Source organism: Oncorhynchus keta, unplaced genomic scaffold (genome assembly GCF_023373465.1).
Source record: "Oncorhynchus keta strain PuntledgeMale-10-30-2019 unplaced genomic scaffold, Oket_V2 Un_contig_14787_pilon_pilon, whole genome shotgun sequence".
NCBI lineage: Eukaryota > Metazoa > Chordata > Actinopteri > Salmoniformes > Salmonidae > Oncorhynchus > Oncorhynchus keta.
The window spans coordinates 38,504-58,663 of NW_026278948.1; the positions used below are offsets into that span (position 1 = coordinate 38,504).

Consider the following 20,160-nt stretch of genomic DNA (forward strand, 5'->3'; position numbering starts at 1 on the left):
CTGATGGCTATAGGGTTCTTCACTGATGGCTATAGGGGTTCTTCACTGATGGCTATAGGGGTTCTTCACTGATGGCTATAGGGGTTCTTCACTGATGGCTATAGGGGTTCTTCACTGATGGCTATAGGGGTTCTTCACTGATGGCTATGGGGGTTCTTCACTGATGGCTATAGGGGGTCTTCACTGATGGCTATAGGGGTTCTTCACTGATGGCTATAGGGGGTCTTCACTGATGGCTATGGGGGTTCTTCACTGATGGCTATAGGGGGTCTTCACTGATGGCTATAGGGGTTCTTCACTGATGGCTATAGGGGGTCTTCACTGATGGCTATAGGGGTTCTTCACTGATGGCTATAGGGGTTCTTCACTGATGGCTATAGGGGTTCTTCACTGATGGCTATAGGGGTTCTTCACTGATGGCTATGGGGTTCTTCACTGATGGCTATAGGGGATCTTCACTGATGGCTATAGGGGTTCTTCACTGATGGCTATAGGGGTTCTTCACTGATGGCTATAGGGGTCTTCACTGATGGCTATAGGGGTTCTTCACTGATGGGGTTCTTCACTGATGGCTATGGGGGTCTTCACTGATGGGGGTTCTTCACTGATGGCTATGGGGGTTCTTCACTGATGGGGGTTCTTCACTGATGGCTATAGGGGTTCTTCACTGATGGCTATAGGGGTTCTTCACTGATGGCTATAGGGGTCTTCACTGATGGCTATGGGGGTCTTCACTGATGGCTATAGGGGTTCTTCACTGATGGCTATGGGGTTCTTCACTGATGGCTATAGGGGTCTTCACTGATGGCTATGGGGGTTCTTCACTGATGGCTATAGGGGTTCTTCACTGATGGCTATAGGGGTCTTCACTGATGGCTATGGGGGTCTTCACTGATGGCTATGGGGGTTCTTCACTGATGGCTATAGGGGTTCTTCACTGATGGCTATACGGGTTCTTCACTGATGGCTATAGGGGTTATTCACTGATGGCTATAGGGTTCTTCACTGATGGCTATGGGGGTTCTTCACTGATGGCTATGGGGGTTCTTCACTGATGGCTATAGGGATTCTTCACTGATGGCTATAGGGGTTCTTCACTGATGGCTATGGGGGTTCTTCACTGATGGCTATAGGGATTCTTCACTGATGGCTATAGGGGTTCTTCATTGATGGGGGTTCTTCACTGATGGATATAGGGGTCTTCACTGATGGCTATAGGGGGTCTTCACTGATGGCTATAGGGGTCTTCACTGATGGCTATAGGGGTTCTTCACTGATGGCTATGGGGTTCTTCACTGATGGCTATAGGGATTCTTCACTGATGGCTATAGGGGTTCTTCACTGATGGCTATAGGGTTCTTCACTGATGGCTATAGGGTTCTTCACTGATGGCTATAGGGGTTCTTCACTGATGGCTATAGGGGTTCTTCACTGATGGCTATAGGGGATCTTCACTGATGGCTATAGGGGTTCTTCACTGATGGCTATAGGGGTTCTTCACTGATGGCTATAGGGGTTCTTCACTGATGGCTATAGGGTTCTTCACTGATGGCTATAGGGGGTCTTCACTGATGGCTATAGGGGTCTTCACTGATGGATATGGGGGTTCTTCACTGATGGCTATAGGGGTCTTCACTGATGGCTATAGGGGTTCTTCACTGATGGGGGTTCTTCACTGATGGCTATAGGGTTCTTCACTGATGGCTATAGGGGTTATTCACTGATGGCTATAGGGGTTCTTCACTGATGGGGTTCTTCACTGATGGCTATAGGGGTTCTTCACTGATGGCTATAGGGGTTCTTCACTGATGGCTATGGGGTTCTTCACTGATGGCTATAGGGGTTCTTCACTGATGGGGTTCTTCACTGATGGCTATAGGGTTCTTCACTGATGGCTATAGGGGTTCTTCACTGATGGCTATAGGGGTTCTTCACTGATGGCTATAGGGTTCTTCACTGATGGCTATAGGGGTTCTTCACTGATGGCTATAGGGGTTCTTCACTGATGGCTATAGGGTTCTTCACTGATGGCTATAGGGGTTCTTCACTGATGGCTATAGGGGTTCTTCACTGATGGCTATAGGGTTCTTCACTGATGGCTATGGGGGTTCTTCAGTGATGGCTATAGGGGTCTTCACTGATGGCTATAGGGGTTCTTCACTGATGGCTATAGGGGTCTTCACTGATGGCTATGGGGTTCTTCACTGATGGCTATAGGGGTCTTCACTGATGGCTATAGGGGTTCTTCACTGATGGCTATAGGGGTTCTTCACTGATGGCTATAGGGGTCCTTCACTGATGGCTATAGGGGTTCTTCACTGATGGCTATAGGGGTTCTTCACTGATGGCTATAGGGGTTCTTCACTGATGGCTATGGGGGTTCTTCACTGATGGCTATAGGGGATCTTCACTGATGGCTATAGGGGTTCTTCACTGATGGCTATAGGGTTCTTCACTGATGGCTATAGGGGGTCTTCACTGATGGCTATAGGGTTCTTCACTGATGGGGGTTCTTCACTGATGGCTATGGGGGTCTTCACTGATGGGGGTTCTTCACTGATGGCTATGGGGGTTCTTCACTGATGGGGGTTCTTCACTGATGGCTATAGGGGTTCTTCACTGATGGCTATAGGGGTTCTTCACTGATGGCTATAGGGGGTCTTCACTGATGGCTATGGGGGTCTTCACTGATGGCTATAGGGGTTCTTCACTGATGGCTATGGGGGTTCTTCACTGATGGCTATAGGGGTCTTCACTGATGGCTATGGGGTTCTTCACTGATGGCTATAGGGGTTCTTCACTGATGGCTATAGGGGTCTTCACTGATGGCTATGGGGGTCTTCACTGATGGCTATGGGGGTTCTTCACTGATGGCTATAGGGGTTCTTCACTGATGGCTATACGGGTTCTTCACTGATGGCTATAGGGGTTATTCACTGATGGCTATAGGGGTTCTTCACTGATGGCTATGGGGTTCTTCACTGATGGCTATAGGGATTCTTCACTGATGGCTATAGGGGTTCTTCACTGATGGCTATGGGGGTTCTTCACTGATGGCTATAGGGATTCTTCACTGATGGCTATAGGGGTTCTTCACTGATGGGGTTCTTCACTGATGGCTATAGGGGTCTTCACTGATGGCTATAGGGGTCTTCACTGATGGCTATAGGGGTCTTCACTGATGGCTATAGGGGTTCTTCACTGATGGCTATGGGGGTTCTTCACTGATGGCTATAGGGATTCTTCACTGATGGCTATAGGGTTCTTCACTGATGGGGGTTCTTCACTGATGGCTATAGGGGTTCTTCACTGATGGCTATAGGGGTTCTTCACTGATGGCTATAGGGTTCTTCACTGATGGCTATGGGGTTCTTCACTGATGGCTATAGGGGTTCTTCACTGATGGGGGTTCTTCACTGATGGCTATAGGGGTTCTTCACTGATGGCTATAGGGGTTCTTCACTGATGGGGTTCTTCACTGATGGCTATAGGGGTTCTTCGCTGATGGCTATAGGGGTCTTCACTGATGGCTATAGGGGTCTTCACTGATGGCTATAGGGGTCTTCAATGATGGCTATGGGGGTTCTTCACTGATGGCTATAGGGGTTCTTCACTGATGGCTATAGGGGTTCTTCACTGATGGCTATAGGGGTTCTTCACTGATGGCTATAGGGGTCTTCACTGATGGCTATAGGGGTTCTTCACTGATGGCTATAGGGGTTCTTCACTGATGGCTATAGGGGTTCTTCACTGATGGCTATAGGGTTCTTCACTGATGGCTATAGGGGTTCTTCACTGTTGGCTATACGGGTTATTCACTGATGGCTATAGGGGTTCTTCACTGATGGCTATAGGGGTTCTTCACTGATGGCTATGGGGGTTCTTCACTGATGGCTATGGGGTTCTTCACTGATGGCTATAGGGGTTCTTCACTGATGGCTATGGGGTTCTTCACCGATGGCTATGAGGGTTCTTCACTGATGGCTATAGGGGTTCTTCACTGATGGCTATAGGGGTTCTTCACTGATGGCTATGGGGGTTCTTCACTGATGGCTATAGGGGTTCTTCACTGATGGCTATACGGGTTCTTCACTGATGGCTATAGGGTTCTTCACTGATGGCTATAGGGGTTCTTCACTGATGGCTATAGGGGTTCTTCACTGATGGCTATAGGGGTTCTTCACTGATGGCTATAGGGGTCTTCACTGATGGCTATAGGGGTTCTTCACTGTTGGCTATACGGGTTCTTCACTGATGGCTATAGGGGTTCTTCACTGATGGCTATAGGGGTTCTTCACTGATGGCTATAGGGGTTCTTCACTGATGGCTATAGGGGTTCTTCACTGATGGCTATACGGGTTCTTCACTGATGGCTATAGGGGTTCTTCACTGTTGGCTATACGGGTTATTCACTGATGGCTATAGGGGTTCTTCACTGATGGCTATAGGGTTCTTCACTGATGGCTATAGGGGTTCTTCACTGATGGCTATAGGGGTCTTCACTGATGGCTATAGGGGTTCTTCACTGATGGCTATAGGGGTTCTTCAGTGATGGCTATAGGGGTTCTTCACTGATGGCTATAGGGGTTCTTCACTGATGGCTATAGGGGTTCTTCACTGATGGCTATAGGGGTTCTTCACTGATGGCTATAGGGGTTCTTCACTGATGGCTATAGGGGTTCTTCACTGATGGCTATAGGGGTTCTTCACTGATGGCTATAGGGGTTCTTCACTGATGGCTATGGAGGTTCTTCACTGATGGCTATGGGGGTTCTTCACTGATGGCTATAGGGGTTCTTCACTGATGGCTATAGGGGTTCTTCACTGATGGCTATAGGGGTTCTTCACTGATGGCTATAGGGGTTCTTCACTGATGGCTATAGGGGTTCTTCACTGATGGCTATGGGGGTTCTTCACTGATGGCTATAGGGGTTCTTCACCGATGGCTATAGGGGTTCTTCACTGATGGCTATAGGGGTTCTTCACTGATGGCTATAGGGGTCTTCACTGATGGCTATGGGGGTCTTCACTGATGGCTATGGGGGTTCTTCACTGATGGCTATAGGGGTTCTTCACCGATGGCTATAGGGGTTCTTCACTGATGGCTATAGGGGTTCTTCACTGATGGCTATAGGGGTTCTTCACCGATGGCTATAGGGGTTCTTCACTGATGGCTATAGGGGTTCTTCACCGATGGCTATAGGGGTTCTTCACTGATGGCTATAGGGGTTCTTCACTGATGGCTATATGGGTTCTTCACTGATGGCTATATGGGTTCTTCACTGATGGCTATGGGGGTTCTTCACTGATGGCTATAGGGGTTCTTCACCGATGGCTATAGGGGTTCTTCACTGATGGCTATAGGGGTTCTTCACTGATGGCTATAGGGTTCTTCACCGATGGCTATAGGGGTTCTTCACCGATGGCTATAGGGGTTCTTCACCGATGGCTATAGGGGTTCTTCACTGATGGCTATAGGGGTTCTTCACTGATGGCTATAGGGGTTCTTCACTGATGGCTATAGGGGTTCTTCACCGATGGCTATAGGGGTTCTTCACTGATGGCTATAGGGGTTCTTCACTGATGGCTATAGGGGTTCTTCACTGATGGCTATAGGGGTCTTCACTGATGGCTATAGGGGACTTCACTGATGGCTATGGGGGTTCTTCACTGATGGCTATGGGGGTCTTCACTGATGGCTATAGGAGTTCTTCACTGATGGCTATAGGGGGTCTTCACTGATGGGGTTCTTCACTGATGGCTATAGGGGTTCTTCACTGATGGCTATAGGAGTTATTCACTGATGGCTATAGGGGGTCTTCACTGATGGCTATAGGGGTTCTTCACTGATGGCTATGGGGGTTCTTCACCGATGGCTATAGGGGTTCTTCACTGATGGGGTTCTTCACTGATGGGGGTTCTTCACTGATGGGGTTCTTCACTGATGGCTATGGGGGTTCTTCACTGATGGCTATGGGGGTTCTTCACTGATGGCTATAGGGTTCTTCACTGATGGCTATGGGGGTTCTTCACTGATGGCTATAGGGTTCTTCACTGATGGCTATACGGGTTCTTCACTGATGGCTATGGGGGTTCTTCACTGATGGCTATAGGGGTTCTTCACTGATGGCTATAGGGGTTCTTCACTGATGGCTATAGGGGTTCTTCACTGATGGCTATAGGGGTTCTTCACTGATGGCTATGGAGGTTCTTCACTGATGGCTATGGGGGTTCTTCACTGATGGCTATAGGGGTTCTTCACTGATGGCTATAGGGGTTCTTCACTGATGGCTATAGGGGTTCTTCACTGATGGCTATAGGGGTTCTTCACTGATGGCTATGGGGGTTCTTCACTGATGGCTATAGGGTTCTTCACTGATGGCTATAGGGGTTCTTCACTGATGGCTATAGGGGTTCTTCACTGATGGCTATAGGGGTTCTTCACTGATGGCTATAGGGGTTATTCACTGATGGCTATAGGGGTTCTTCACTGATGGCTATGGGGGTCTTCACTGATGGCTATAGGGGTTCTTCACTGATGGCTATAGGGGTTCTTCACTGATGGCTATAGGGGTCTTCACTGATGGCTATAGGGGATCTTCACTGATGGCTATGGGGGTTCTTCACTGATGGCTATAGGGGTCTTCACTGATGGCTATAGGGGTTCTTCACTGATGGCTATAGGGGTTCTTCACTGATGGCTATAGGGTTATTCACTGATGGCTATAGGGGTTCTTCACTGATGGCTATAGGGGTTCTTCACTGATGGCTATGGGGGTCTTCACTGATGGCTATAGGGGTTCTTCACTGATGGCTATAGGGGTCTTCACTGATGGCTATGGGGATCTTCACTGATGGCTATGGGGGTTCTTCACTGATGGCTATGGGGGTTCTTCACTGATGGCTATAGGGGTTCTTCACTGATGGGGGTTCTTCACTGATGGGGTTCTTCACTGATGGCTATAGGGGTTCTTCACTGATGGCTATGGGGTTCTTCACTGATGGCTATAGGGGTCTTCACTGATGGCTATGGGGTTCTTCACTGATGGCTATGGGGGTTCTTCACTGATGGCTATAGGGGTTCTTCACTGATGGCTATAGGGGTTCTTCACTGATGGCTATAGGGGTTCTTCACTGATGGCTATAGGGGTTCTTCACTGATGGGGTTCTTCACTGATGGGGTTCTTCACTGATGGCTATAGGGGTTCTTCACTGATGGCTATGGGGTTCTTCACTGATGGCTATAGGGGTCTTCACTGATGGCTATGGGGGTTCTTCACTGATGGCTATAGGGGTCTTCACTGATGGCTATGGGGGTTCTTCACTGATGGCTATAGGGTTCTTCACTGATGGCTATAGGGGTTCTTCACTGATGGCTATAGGGGTTCTTCACTGATGGCTATAGGGGTTCTTCACTGATGGCTATAGGGGTTCTTCACTGATGGCTATAGGGGTTCTTCACTGATGGCTATAGGGGTTCTTCACTGATGGCTATAGGGGTTCTTCACTGATGGCTATAGGGGTCTTCACTGATGGCTATAGGGGTCTTCACTGATGGCTATAGGGGTTCTTCACTGATGGCTATAGGGGTCTTCACTGATGGCTATAGGGGTCTTCACTGATGGCTATGGGGGTTCTTCACTGATGGCTATAGGGGTTCTTCACTGATGGCTATAGGGTTCTTCACTGATGGCTATAGGGGTTCTTCACTGATGGCTATAGGGGTTCTTCACTGATGGCTATAGGGGTTCTTCACTGATGGCTATAGGGGTTCTTCACTGATGGCTATAGGGGTCTTCACTGATGGCTATAGGGTTCTTCACTGATGGCTATAGGGGTTCTTCACTGATGGCTATAGGGGTTCTTCACTGATGGCTATAGGGGTTCTTCACTGATGGCTATAGGGTTCTTCACTGATGGCTATAGGGGTTCTTCACTGATGGCTATAGGGGTTCTTCACTGATGGCTATAGGGGTTCTTCACTGATGGCTATAGGGGTTCTTCACTTATGGCTATAGGGGTTCTTCACTGATGGCTATAGGGGGTCTTCACTGATGGCTATAGGGGTTCTTCACTGATGGCTATAGGGGTCTTCACTGATGGCTATAGGGGTCTTCACTGATGGCTATAGGGGTCTTCACTGATGGCTATAGGGGTTCTTCACTGATGGCTATACGGGTTCTTCACTGATGGCTATGGGGTTCTTCACCGATGGCTATAAGGGTTCTTCACTGATGGCTATAGGGGTTCTTCACTGATGGCTATAAGGGTTCTTCACTGATGGCTATAGGGGTTCTTCACTGATGGCTATAGGGGTTCTTCACTGATGGCTATGGGGGTTCTTCACTGATGGCTATGGGGGTTCTTCACTGATGGCTATAGGGTTCTTCACTGATGGCTATGGGGGTTCTTCACCGATGGCTATGAGGGTTCTTCACTGATGGCTATAGGGGTTCTTCACTGATGGCTATAGGGGTTCTTCACTGATGGCTATGGGGTTCTTCACTGATGGCTATAGGGGTTCTTCACTGATGGCTATACGGGTTCTTCACTGATGGCTATAGGGGTCTTCACTGATGGCTATAGGGGTTCTTCACTGATGGCTATAGGGGATCTTCACTGATGGCTATAGGGGTTCTTCACTGATGGCTATAGGGGTTCTTCACTGATGGCTATGGGGTTCTTCACTGTTGGCTATATGGGTTATTCACTGATGGCTATAGGGGTCTTCACTGATGGCTATAGGGGTTCTTCACTGATGGCTATACGGGTTCTTCACTGATGGCTATAGGGTTCTTCACTGATGGCTATAGGGGTTCTTCACTGATGGCTATAGGGGTTCTTCACTGATGGCTATGGGGGTTCTTCACTGATGGCTATAGGGGTTCTTCACCGATGGCTATAGGGGTTCTTCACCGATGGCTATAGGGGTTCTTCACTGATGGCTATAGGGGTCTTCACTGATGGCTATGGGGGTTCTTCACTGATGGCTATAGGGGTTCTTCACCGATGGCTATAGGGGTTCTTCACTGATGGCTATAGGGGTTCTTCACTGATGGCTATAGGGGTTCTTCACCGATGGCTATAGGGGTTCTTCACTGATGGCTATAGGGGTTCTTCACCGATGGCTATAGGGGTTCTTCACTGATGGCTATAGGGGTTCTTCACCGATGGCTATAGGGGTTCTTCACTGATGGCTATAGGGGTTCTTCACTGATGGCTATAGGGTTCTTCACTGATGGCTATAGGGGTCTTCACTGATGGCTATAGGGGGACTTCACTGATGGCTATGGGGTTCTTCACTGATGGCTATGGGGGTCTTCACTGATGGCTATAGGAGTTCTTCACTGATGGCTATAGGGGTCTTCACTGATGGGGGTTCTTCACTGATGGCTATAGGGGTTCTTCACTGATGGCTATAGGAGTTCTTCACTGATGGCTATAGGGGTCTTCACTGATGGCTATAGGGGTCTTCACTGATGGCTATAGGGGTTCTTCACTGATGGCTATGGGGGTTCTTCACCGATGGCTATAGGGGTTCTTCACTGATGGGGGTTCTTCACTGATGGGGTTCTTCACTGATGGCTATAGGGGTTCTTCACTGATGGGGTTCTTCACTGATGGCTATGGGGTTCTTCACTGATGGCTATGGGGTTCTTCACTGATGGCTATAGGGGTTCTTCACTGATGGCTATGGGGTTCTTCACTGATGGCTATAGGGGTTCTTCACTGATGGCTATACGGGTTCTTCACTGATGGCTATGGGGGTTCTTCACTGATGGCTATAGGGGTTCTTCACTGATGGCTATAGGGGTTCTTCACTGATGGCTATAGGGTTCTTCACTGATGGCTATAGGGGTTCTTCACTGATGGCTATGGAGGTTCTTCACTGATGGCTATGGGGTTCTTCACTGATGGCTATAGGGGTTCTTCACTGATGGCTATAGGGGTTCTTCACTGATGGCTATAGGGGTTCTTCACTGATGGCTATAGGGGTTCTTCACTGATGGCTATGGGGTTCTTCACTGATGGCTATAGGGGTCTTCACTGATGGCTATAGGGGTTCTTCACTGATGGCTATAGGGGTTCTTCACTGATGGCTATAGGGTTCTTCACTGATGGCTATAGGGGTTCTTCACTGATGGCTATAGGGGTTCTTCACTGATGGCTATGGGGGTCTTCACTGATGGCTATAGGGGTTCTTCACTGATGGCTATAGGGGTTCTTCACTGATGGCTATAGGGGGTCTTCACTGATGGCTATAGGGGATCTTCACTGATGGCTATGGGGGTTCTTCACTGATGGCTATAGGGGTCTTCACTGATGGCTATAGGGGTTCTTCACTGATGGCTATAGGGGTTCTTCACTGATGGCTATAGGGTTCTTCACTGATGGCTATAGGGGTTCTTCACTGATGGCTATAGGGGTTCTTCACTGATGGCTATGGGGGTCTTCACTGATGGCTATAGGGGTTCTTCACTGATGGCTATAGGGGTTCTTCACTGATGGCTATAGGGGTCTTCACTGATGGCTATAGGGGATCTTCACTGATGGCTATGGGGGTTCTTCACTGATGGCTATAGGGTTCTTCACTGATGGGGTTCTTCACTGATGGGGTTCTTCACTGATGGCTACAGGGTTCTTCACTGATGGCTACGGGGTTCTTCACTGATGGCTATAGGGGGTCTTCACTGATGGCTATGGGGGTTCTTCACTGATGGCTATAGGGGTCTTCACTGATGGCTATGGGGGTTCTTCACTGATGGCTATAGGGGTTCTTCACTGATGGCTATAGGGGTTCTTCACTGATGGCTATAGGGTTCTTCACTGATGGCTATAGGGGTTCTTCACTGATGGCTATAGGGGTTCTTCACTGATGGCTATAGGGGTTCTTCACTGATGGCTATAGGGGTTCTTCACTGATGGCTATAGGGGTCTTCACTGATGGCTATAGGGGTCTTCACTGATGGCTATAGGGGTTCTTCACTGATGGCTATAGGGGTTCTTCACTGATGGCTATAGGGGTTCTTCACTGATGGCTATAGGGTTCTTCACTGATGGCTATAGGGGGTCTTCACTGATGGCTATAGGGGTTCTTCACTGATGGCTATAGGGGTTCTTCACTGATGGCTATACGGGTTCTTCACTGATGGCTATGGGGGTTCTTCACCGATGGCTATAAGGGTTCTTCACTGATGGCTATAGGGGTTCTTCACTGATGGCTATAAGGGTTCTTCACTGATGGCTATAGGGGTTCTTCACTGATGGCTATAGGGGTTCTTCACTGATGGCTATGGGGGTTCTTCACTGATGGCTATAGGGGTTCTTCACTGATGGCTATGGGGGTTCTTCACCGATGGCTATAAGGGTTCTTCACTGATGGCTATAGGGGTTCTTCACTGATGGCTATAGGGGTTCTTCACTGATGGCTATAGGGGGTCTTCACTGATGGCTATAGGGGTTCTTCACTGATGGCTATAGGGGGTCTTCACTGATGGCTATCGGGTTGCAGGTTTGTGTTCCACCCCAGCAATAACACACTGGTTTCTACCAATCAGGGGCTTAGTGTATTTTATGTGTCTACACGGTGTGTGTGTGTGTGTGTCTGCACGGTGTATGTGTGTGTCTGCACGGTGTGTGTGTGTCTACATGGTGTGTGTGTGTTTATACAGTGTGTGTCTGCACGGTGTGTGTGAGTCTACACAGTGTGTGTTTGTGTGTTTATAAGGTGTGTGTGTGTGTTTATACGCTGTGTGTGTGTGGGTCTACACAGTGTGTGTGTGTGTGTGTGTGTTTATACAGTGTGTGTGTGTGTCTACCACATGGATAAGTGGTCCATTAGTGCATGTGAGGAAATGAAGCAGACAGGCCTGTTTGGAGACATGCAGCACTAAAGAGTACCAACACGTGTGTATCTGTTCATCCAGAGTAGTCCATTAGTTTGAGTCTTGTTGTCTTCATGGTTCGTTTCTGAGTTAAAGTGCATGTATTGACTCGTGTGGTTATTGTGACCATTTTTCCCATCAATTTGCTGAAACGACGACAGAGAGGAGACTGAGCAGCGCCCCAATGCCTCAGTAAGGACCTCCGTGATTTTATAGAACACTGAGTGGACAAAACATGAGTTACTATAGAAACATTGAGAGTACCTTCCTAATATTGAGTTGCACCCCTCTTCTGCCCTCAGAACTGCCTCAATTCGTCGGGGCATCGACTCTACAAGATGACCCCAATGTTGACTCCAATGCTTCCCAAAGTTGGGTCAAGTTGCCTGGATGTTCTTTGGGTGGTGGACCATTCATTATACACACAGGAAACTGTCGAGTGTGGGAAAAACTCAGCAACGTTGCAGTTCTTGACACAAACAGGTGCGCCTGGCACCTACTAACATACCCTTTTAAAAGGCACTTCAATATTTTGTCTTGCCCCCGTTCACCCTCTGAATGGGACACACGCAGACACAGTCCATGTCTCAAGGCTTAAAAATCCTTCTGTAACCCGTCTCCTCCCCTTCATCTGCCCTGATTGAAGTGGATTTAACGAGTGACATCATCAAGGGATCATATCTTTCACCTGGATTCACCTGGTCAGTCTATGTTTTACCTGTCTGTCATGGGTTTTCTCTTCTGGATTCACCTGGTCAGTCTATGTTTTACCTGTCTGTCATGGGTTTCTCTTCAGGATTCACCTGGTCAGTCTATGTTTTACCTGTCTGTCATGGGTTTTCTCTTCTGGATTCACCTGGTCAGTCTATGTTTTACCTGTCTGTCATGGGTTTTCTCTTCAGGATTCACCTGGTCAGTCTATGTTTTACCTGTCTGTCATGGGTTTTCTCTTCTGGATTCACCTGGTCAGTCTATGTTTTACCTGTCTGTCATGGGTTTTCTCTTCTGGATTCACCTGGTCAGTCTATGTTTTACCTGTCTGTCATGGGTTTTCTCTTCTGGATTCACCTGGTCAGTCTATGTTTTACCTGTCTGTCATGGGTTTCTCTTCTGGATTCACCTGGTCAGTCTATGTTTTACCTGTCTGTCATGGGTTTTCCCTTCTGGATTCACCTGGTCAGTCTATGTTTTACCTGTCTGTCATGGGTTTTCTCTTCAGGATTCACCTGGTCAGTCTATGTTTTACCTGTCTGTCATGGGTTTTCTCTTCTGGATTCACCTGGTCAGTCTATGTTTTACCTGTCTGTCATGGGTTTTCTCTTCTGGATTCACCTGGTCAGTCTATGTTTTACCTGTCTGTCATGGGTTTTCTCTTCTGGATTCACCTGGTCAGTCTATGTTTTACCCTGTTAGTCCTATAGGGGCAGTATTTCATTTTTGGATAAAAAGACGTGCCCGTTTTTAGCGCAATATTTTGTCACGAAAAGATGCTCGACTATGCTTGGAATTGATAGTTTTGGAAAGAAGACACTCTGACGTTTCCAGAACTGCAAAGATTTTCACTGTGAGTGCCATAGAACAAAATCTACAGGCAAAACCAAGATGTTTGAGCGACCAGGAAATCAACAGGATTTCTGACGGCACGTTTTCCATGATCGCCTTATATGGCTGTGAATGCAACAGGAATGAACGGACACTTCCTATCGTTTCCCCAGGTGTCTGCAGCATTGTGACGTATTTGTAGGCATATCATTGGAAGATTGACCATAAGAGACTACAATTGCCAAGTGTCCCGCACGGTGTCTGCGGAAATTGGTGCGCAAAAAGTCAGCTACCAGTATTTTTCCATCCGAATCAGAGAAGAATGCACGCTTCCAGGGACGGCATTTCAATGAAGAGATATATGACAAAACACCTTGAGGATTGATTCAAACAACGTTTTCCATGTTTCAGTCGATATTATGGAGTTAATTCGGAAAAAAGTTTGACGTTTAGGTGACTGAATTTTCGGTTAGTTTCGGTAGCCAAATGCATAGTAACAAAACGGAACGTTGTGTCCTACACAAGCATCTTTCAGGAAAAACTGGACATCTGCTATGTAACTGAGAGTCTCCTCATTGAAACATCTGAAGTTCTTCAAAGGTAAATTATTTTATTTGATCCCTTTGCTGGTTTTTGTGAATATGTTGCGTGCTAAATGCTAACGCTAAATGCTAAGCTAGCTATCACCACTCTTACACAAATTATTGATTTTCTCTGGTTCTAAAGCATATTTTGAAAATCTGAGACGACAGGATTGTTAAGAAAAGGATAAGCTTGAGAGCAGGCATATTTATTTCATTTCATTTGCAATTTTTAGAAATCGCTAATGTTGCGTTATGGTAATGAGCTTGAGGCTGTAGTCACGATCCCGCATGCGGGATGGGGCGGACTAAGAGGTTACCTGTCTGTCATGGGTTTTCTCTTCTGGATTCACCTGGTCAGTCTATGTTTTACCTGTCTGTCATGGGTTTTCTCTTCTGGATTCACCTGGTCAGTCTATGTTTTACCTGTCTGTCATGGGTTTTCTCTTCTGGATTCACCTGGTCAGTCTATGTTTTACCTGTCTGTCAAGGGTTTTCTTTTTACAATCCGTGTACATTGATACTTTGTTAGATGAAGGACCATTTGCAATAGAACAGTGAGTGTTGTTGTTGGGACATCAGTCCAACTGTGTTAGAACCAAGTCTCTCTGTGTGTTTCTCTCTGAAACCGATTGTTTTGTGCCTGGAGACGATTGTGTCATTTTCACACACTGGTACACATATACATACACACACACACTGGTACACATATACATATACACACACACTGGTACACATATACATACACACACACACTGGTACACATATACATATACATACACACACACACAGGTACACATATACATATACATACACACACACACACTGGTACACATATACATATACATACACACACACACAGGTACACATATACATACACACACACACTGGTACACATATACATACACACACACACACACAGGTACACATATACATACACACACACACACTGGTACACATATACACACACACACTGGTACACATATATATTATTATTATTATTATTACATACACACACACAGGTACACATATACATACACACACACACAGGTACACATATACATACACACACACACTGGTACACATATACATACACACACACACAGGTACACATATACATACACACACACACTGGTACACATATACATACACACACACACTGGTACACATATACATACACACACACACAGGTACACATATACATACACACACACACACAGGTACACATATACATACACACACACACTGGTACACATATACATACACACACACACAGGTACACATATACATACACACACACACTGGTACACATATACATACACACACACACAGGTACACATATACATACACACACACACAGGTACACATACACATACACACACACACTGGTACACATATACACACACATACACACACACACAGGTACACATATACATATACATACACACACACACTGGTACACATATACATACACACACACACTGGTACACATATACATACACACACACACTGGTACACATATACATACACACACACACTGGTACACATATACACACACATACACACACACACTGGTACACATATACATACACACACACACTGGTACACATATACATACACATACACACACACACAGGTACACATATACATACACACACACACTGGTACACATATACATATACACACACACACACACACAGGTACACATATACATACACACACACACACACACTGGTACACATATACACACACATACACTGGTACACATATACACACACACACACACTGGTACACATATACATACACACACACACTGGTACACATATACACACACACACACACACTGGTACACATATACATACACACACACACACACATACACACTGGTACACATATACACACACACACTGGTACACATATACATACACACACACACACACACACAGGTACACATACACACACACACACTGGTACACATATACATACACACTGGTACACATATACATACAAACACACACTGGTACACATATACACACAGGTACACATATACACACACAGGTACACATATACACACACACACACACAGGACCTCTGGGCGTGTGGTAGGGCAGCACCTCTGGGTGTGTGGTAGGGCAGCACCTCTGGGCGTGTGGTAGGGCAGGACCTCTGGGCGTGTGGTAGGGCAGCACCTCTGGGTGTGTGGTAGGGCAGGACCTCTGGGCGTGTGGTAGGGCAGCACCTCTGGGCGTGTGGTAGGGCAGCACCTCTGGGCGTGTGGTAGGGCAGGACCTCTGGGCGTGTGGTAGGGCAGGACCTCTGGGCGTGTGGTAGGGCAGGACCTCTGGGCGTGTGGTAGGGCAGTACCTCTGGGCGTGTGGTAGGGCAGGACCTCTGGGCGTGTGGTAGGGCAGGACCTCTGGGCGTGTGGTAGGGCAGGACCTCTGGGCGTGTGGTAGGGCAGGACCTCTGGGTGTGTGGTAGGGCAGGACCTCTGGGCGTGTGGTAGGGCAGGACCTCTGGGCGTGTGGTAGGGCAGGACCTCTGGGTGTGTGGTAGGGCAGGACCTCTGGGCGTGTGGCAGTAACATGCTATAGATGAGGTCAGAGCTCAGTGTCTGTACAGTAACATGCTATAGATGAGGTCAGAGCTCAGTGTCTGTACAGTAACATGCTATAGATGAGGTCAGAGCTCAGTGTCTGTACAGTAACATGCTATAGATGAGGTCAGAGCTCAGTGGCTGTACAGTAACGTGCTATAGATGAGGTCAGAGCAGGACTCTTATGTATTTTGAAAGATGAGACGTTGAGGATTATAATAAATACCGGTTTGATGTCATAGAAGCCAATTTTTCCAAACAATAAAACTCATATAAACACCGTCATTGTTTATGATCATTATGTGAGATGTACATTTACAGTGTCCAGGGTCCTCAGATCCTCAAACAGTTCTACAGCTGCACCATCGAGAGCATCCCGATGGGTTGCATCACCGCCTGGTATGGCGCTACAGAGGGTAGTGAGAACGGCCCAGTACATCACCGCCTGGTATGGCGCTACAGAGGGTAGTGAGAACGGCCCAGTACATCACCGCCTGGTATGGCGCTACAGAGGGTAGTGAGAACGGCCCAGTACATCACCGCCTGGTATGGCGCTACAGAGGGTCGTGAGAACGGCCCAGTACATCACCGCCTGGTATGGCGCTACAGAGGGTAGTGAGAACGGCCCAGTACATCACCGCCTGGTATGGCGCTACAGAGGGTAGTGAGAACGGCCCAGTACATCACCGCCTGGTATGGCGCTACAGAGGGTAGTGAGAACGGCCCAGTACATCACCGCCTGGTATGGCGCTACAGAGGGTAGTGAGAACGGCCCAGTACATCACCGCCTGGTATGGCGCTACAGAGGGTAGTGAGAACGGCCCAGTACATCACCGCCTGGTATGGCGCTACAGAGGGTAGTGAGAACGGCCCAGTACATCACCGCCTGGTATGGCGCTACAGAGGGTAGTGAGAACGGCCCAGTACATCACCGCCTGGTATGGCGCTACAGAGGGTAGTGAGAACGGCCCAGTACATCACCGCCTGGTAAGGCGCTACAGAGGGTCGTGAGAACGGCCCAGTACATCACCGCCTGGTATGGCGCTACAGAGGGTAGTGAGAACGGCCCAGTACATCACCGCCTGGTATGGCGCTACAGAGGGTAGTGAGAACGGCCCAGTACATCACCGCCTGGTATGGCGCTACAGAGGGTAGTGAGAACGGCCCAATACATCACCGCCTGGTATGGCGCTACAGAGGGTAGTGAGAACGGCCCAGTACATCACCGCCTGGTATGGCGCTACAGAGGGTAGTGAGAACGGCCCAGTACATCACCGCCTGGTAAGGCGCTACAGAGGGTCGTGAGAACGGCCCAGTACATCACCGCCTGGTATGGCGCTACAGAGGGTAGTGAGAACGGCCCAGTACATCACCGCCTGGTATGGCGCTACAGAGGGTAGTGAGAACGGCCCAATACATCACCGCCTGGTATGGCGCTACAGAGGGTAGTGAGAACGGCCCAATACATCACCGCCTGGTATGGCGCTACAGAGGGTAGTGAGAACGGCCCAGTACATCACCGGGGTAAAGCTGCCTGCCATCCAGGACCTCTATATCAGGCGGTTTCAGAGGAAGGCCCTAAACGTTGTCGAAGAATCCAGCCACCCTAGTCATAGACTGTCTTCTCTGCTACCGCACAGCAAGAGGTACCGGAGCGCCAAGTCTAGGTCCAAGAGGCTTCGAAACAGCTTCTACCCCCCCAAGCCATAAGACTCCTGAACATCTAGTCAAATGGCTTTTACACTGCTGCTAGTCTCTGTTGTTATCATCTATGCATATCATCTATCATCTATGCATAGTCACTTTAATAACGCTACCTACATGTACATATTACCTCAATTACCTCATCTAACCGGTGCCCCGGCACATTGACTCTGTACCGGGAACCCCCTGTATATAGCCTCCACATTGACTCTGTACCGGGAACCCCCTGTATATAGCCTCCACATTGACTCTGTACCGGGAACCCCCTGTATATAGCCTCCACATTGACTCTGTACCGGTACCCCCTGTATATAGTCTCCACATTGACTCTGTACCGGTACCCCCTGTATATAGCCTCCACATTGACTCTGTACCGGTACCCCCTGTATATAGCCTCCACATTGACTCTGTACCGGTACCCCCTGTATATAGTCTCCACATTGACTCTGTACCAGTACCCCCTGTATATAGCCTCCACATTGACTCTGTACCGGTACCCCCTGTATATAGCCTCCACATTGACTCTGTACCGGTACCCCCTGTATATAGTCTCCACATTGACTCTGTACCAGTACCCCCTGTATATAGCCTCCACATTGACTCTGTACCGGTACCCCCTGTATATAGCGTCCACATTGACTCTGTACCGGTACCCCCTGTATATAGCCTCCACATTGACTCTGTACCGTAACACCCTGTATATAGCCTCCACATTGACTCTGTACCGTAATACCCTGTATATAGCCTCCACATTGACTCTGTACTGGTACCCCTGTATATAGCCTCCACATTGACTCTGTACCGGTACCCCCTGTATATAGCGTCCACATTGACTCTGTACCGGTACCCCCTGTATATAGCCTCCACATTGACTCTGTACCGTAATACCCTGTATATAGCCTCCACATTGACTCTGTACCGTAATACCCTGTATATAGCCTCCACATTGACTCTGTACTGGTACCCCCTGTATATCTAAAAAATGCACCAAAGCGATTGCATAAACAAACTGTAAATAGAGGGATGGAGAAGAGGGGGAAGGTGGCATTTTGCATCAGTAACACACCTGAGGAGCCAAAGTCACACCTGAGGAGCCAAAGTCACACCTGAGGAGCCAAAGTCACACCTGAGGAGCCAAAGTCACACCTGAGGAGCCAAAGTCACACCTGAGGAGCCAAAGTCACACCCGAGGAGCCAAAGTCACACCTGATGAGCCAATGTCACAGCCAAAGTCACACCCGAGGAGCCAAAGTCACACCCGAGGAGCCAAAGTCACACCCGAGGAGCCAAAGTCACACCTGATGAGCCAATGTCACAGCCAAAGTCACACCCGAGGAGCCAAAGTCACACCCGAGGAGCCAAAGTCACACCTGATGAGCCAAAGTCACACCTGAGGAGCCAAAGTCACACCTGAGGAGCAAAAGTCTGACTCTTGTCTCGCTGTTTGTTTGCATGTGTGTGTGTCTGTATGACTCGTAGCATGTAATTCCCACAAAGGATTTGGAAAATAAATCAAATTTGGAAAACGAATGAAGAAGCTCTTTTAATTCCCTTTTCATTCCAGTCCTGTCATTATTGCTGTGGACAGAGAACATTATGGTAATTTACCTCAACACACTCATCAATCACTTTAGACTTAATGGAGTCGAGATGCACAAATAAACAAATGTTTTTTTTTTCTTCCAATGAGCTCTTTGCTGAACAAAACTGATTTAAACCCATCTGGTCCAGTTTATTTTGCCTTTCCAATCTGATTATTTATATCTTATAATGTTGTATTATTTCATTGTAATGGTATTCAGCAGGGGAGACTGAGCTGTAATTTAAAAAAAGGGTATATTTGAATATTGTA

At 47.9% G+C, this 20,160-nt stretch overlaps 1 protein-coding gene across 1 annotated transcript in view; it reads right to left on the reverse strand.

The window, feature by feature from the left end:
* LOC127918754 (uncharacterized) overlaps nucleotides 1-19,930 on the reverse strand; it is a 31,311-nt gene extending 11,381 nt beyond the window's left edge. Inside the window, exons 1-5 of the mRNA XM_052501942.1 lie at nucleotides 19,917-19,930; nucleotides 19,637-19,678; nucleotides 19,455-19,474; nucleotides 19,375-19,394; nucleotides 16,098-16,596 (exon numbers count right to left, since the gene is read on the reverse strand). Coding sequence (XP_052357902.1) covers nucleotides 16,098-16,596; nucleotides 19,375-19,394; nucleotides 19,455-19,474; nucleotides 19,637-19,678; nucleotides 19,917-19,930 — 595 coding nt within the window. The remainder of the gene's footprint in view (nucleotides 1-16,097; nucleotides 16,597-19,374; nucleotides 19,395-19,454; nucleotides 19,475-19,636; nucleotides 19,679-19,916) is intronic.
* Nucleotides 19,931-20,160: the final 230 nt, after the last annotated feature.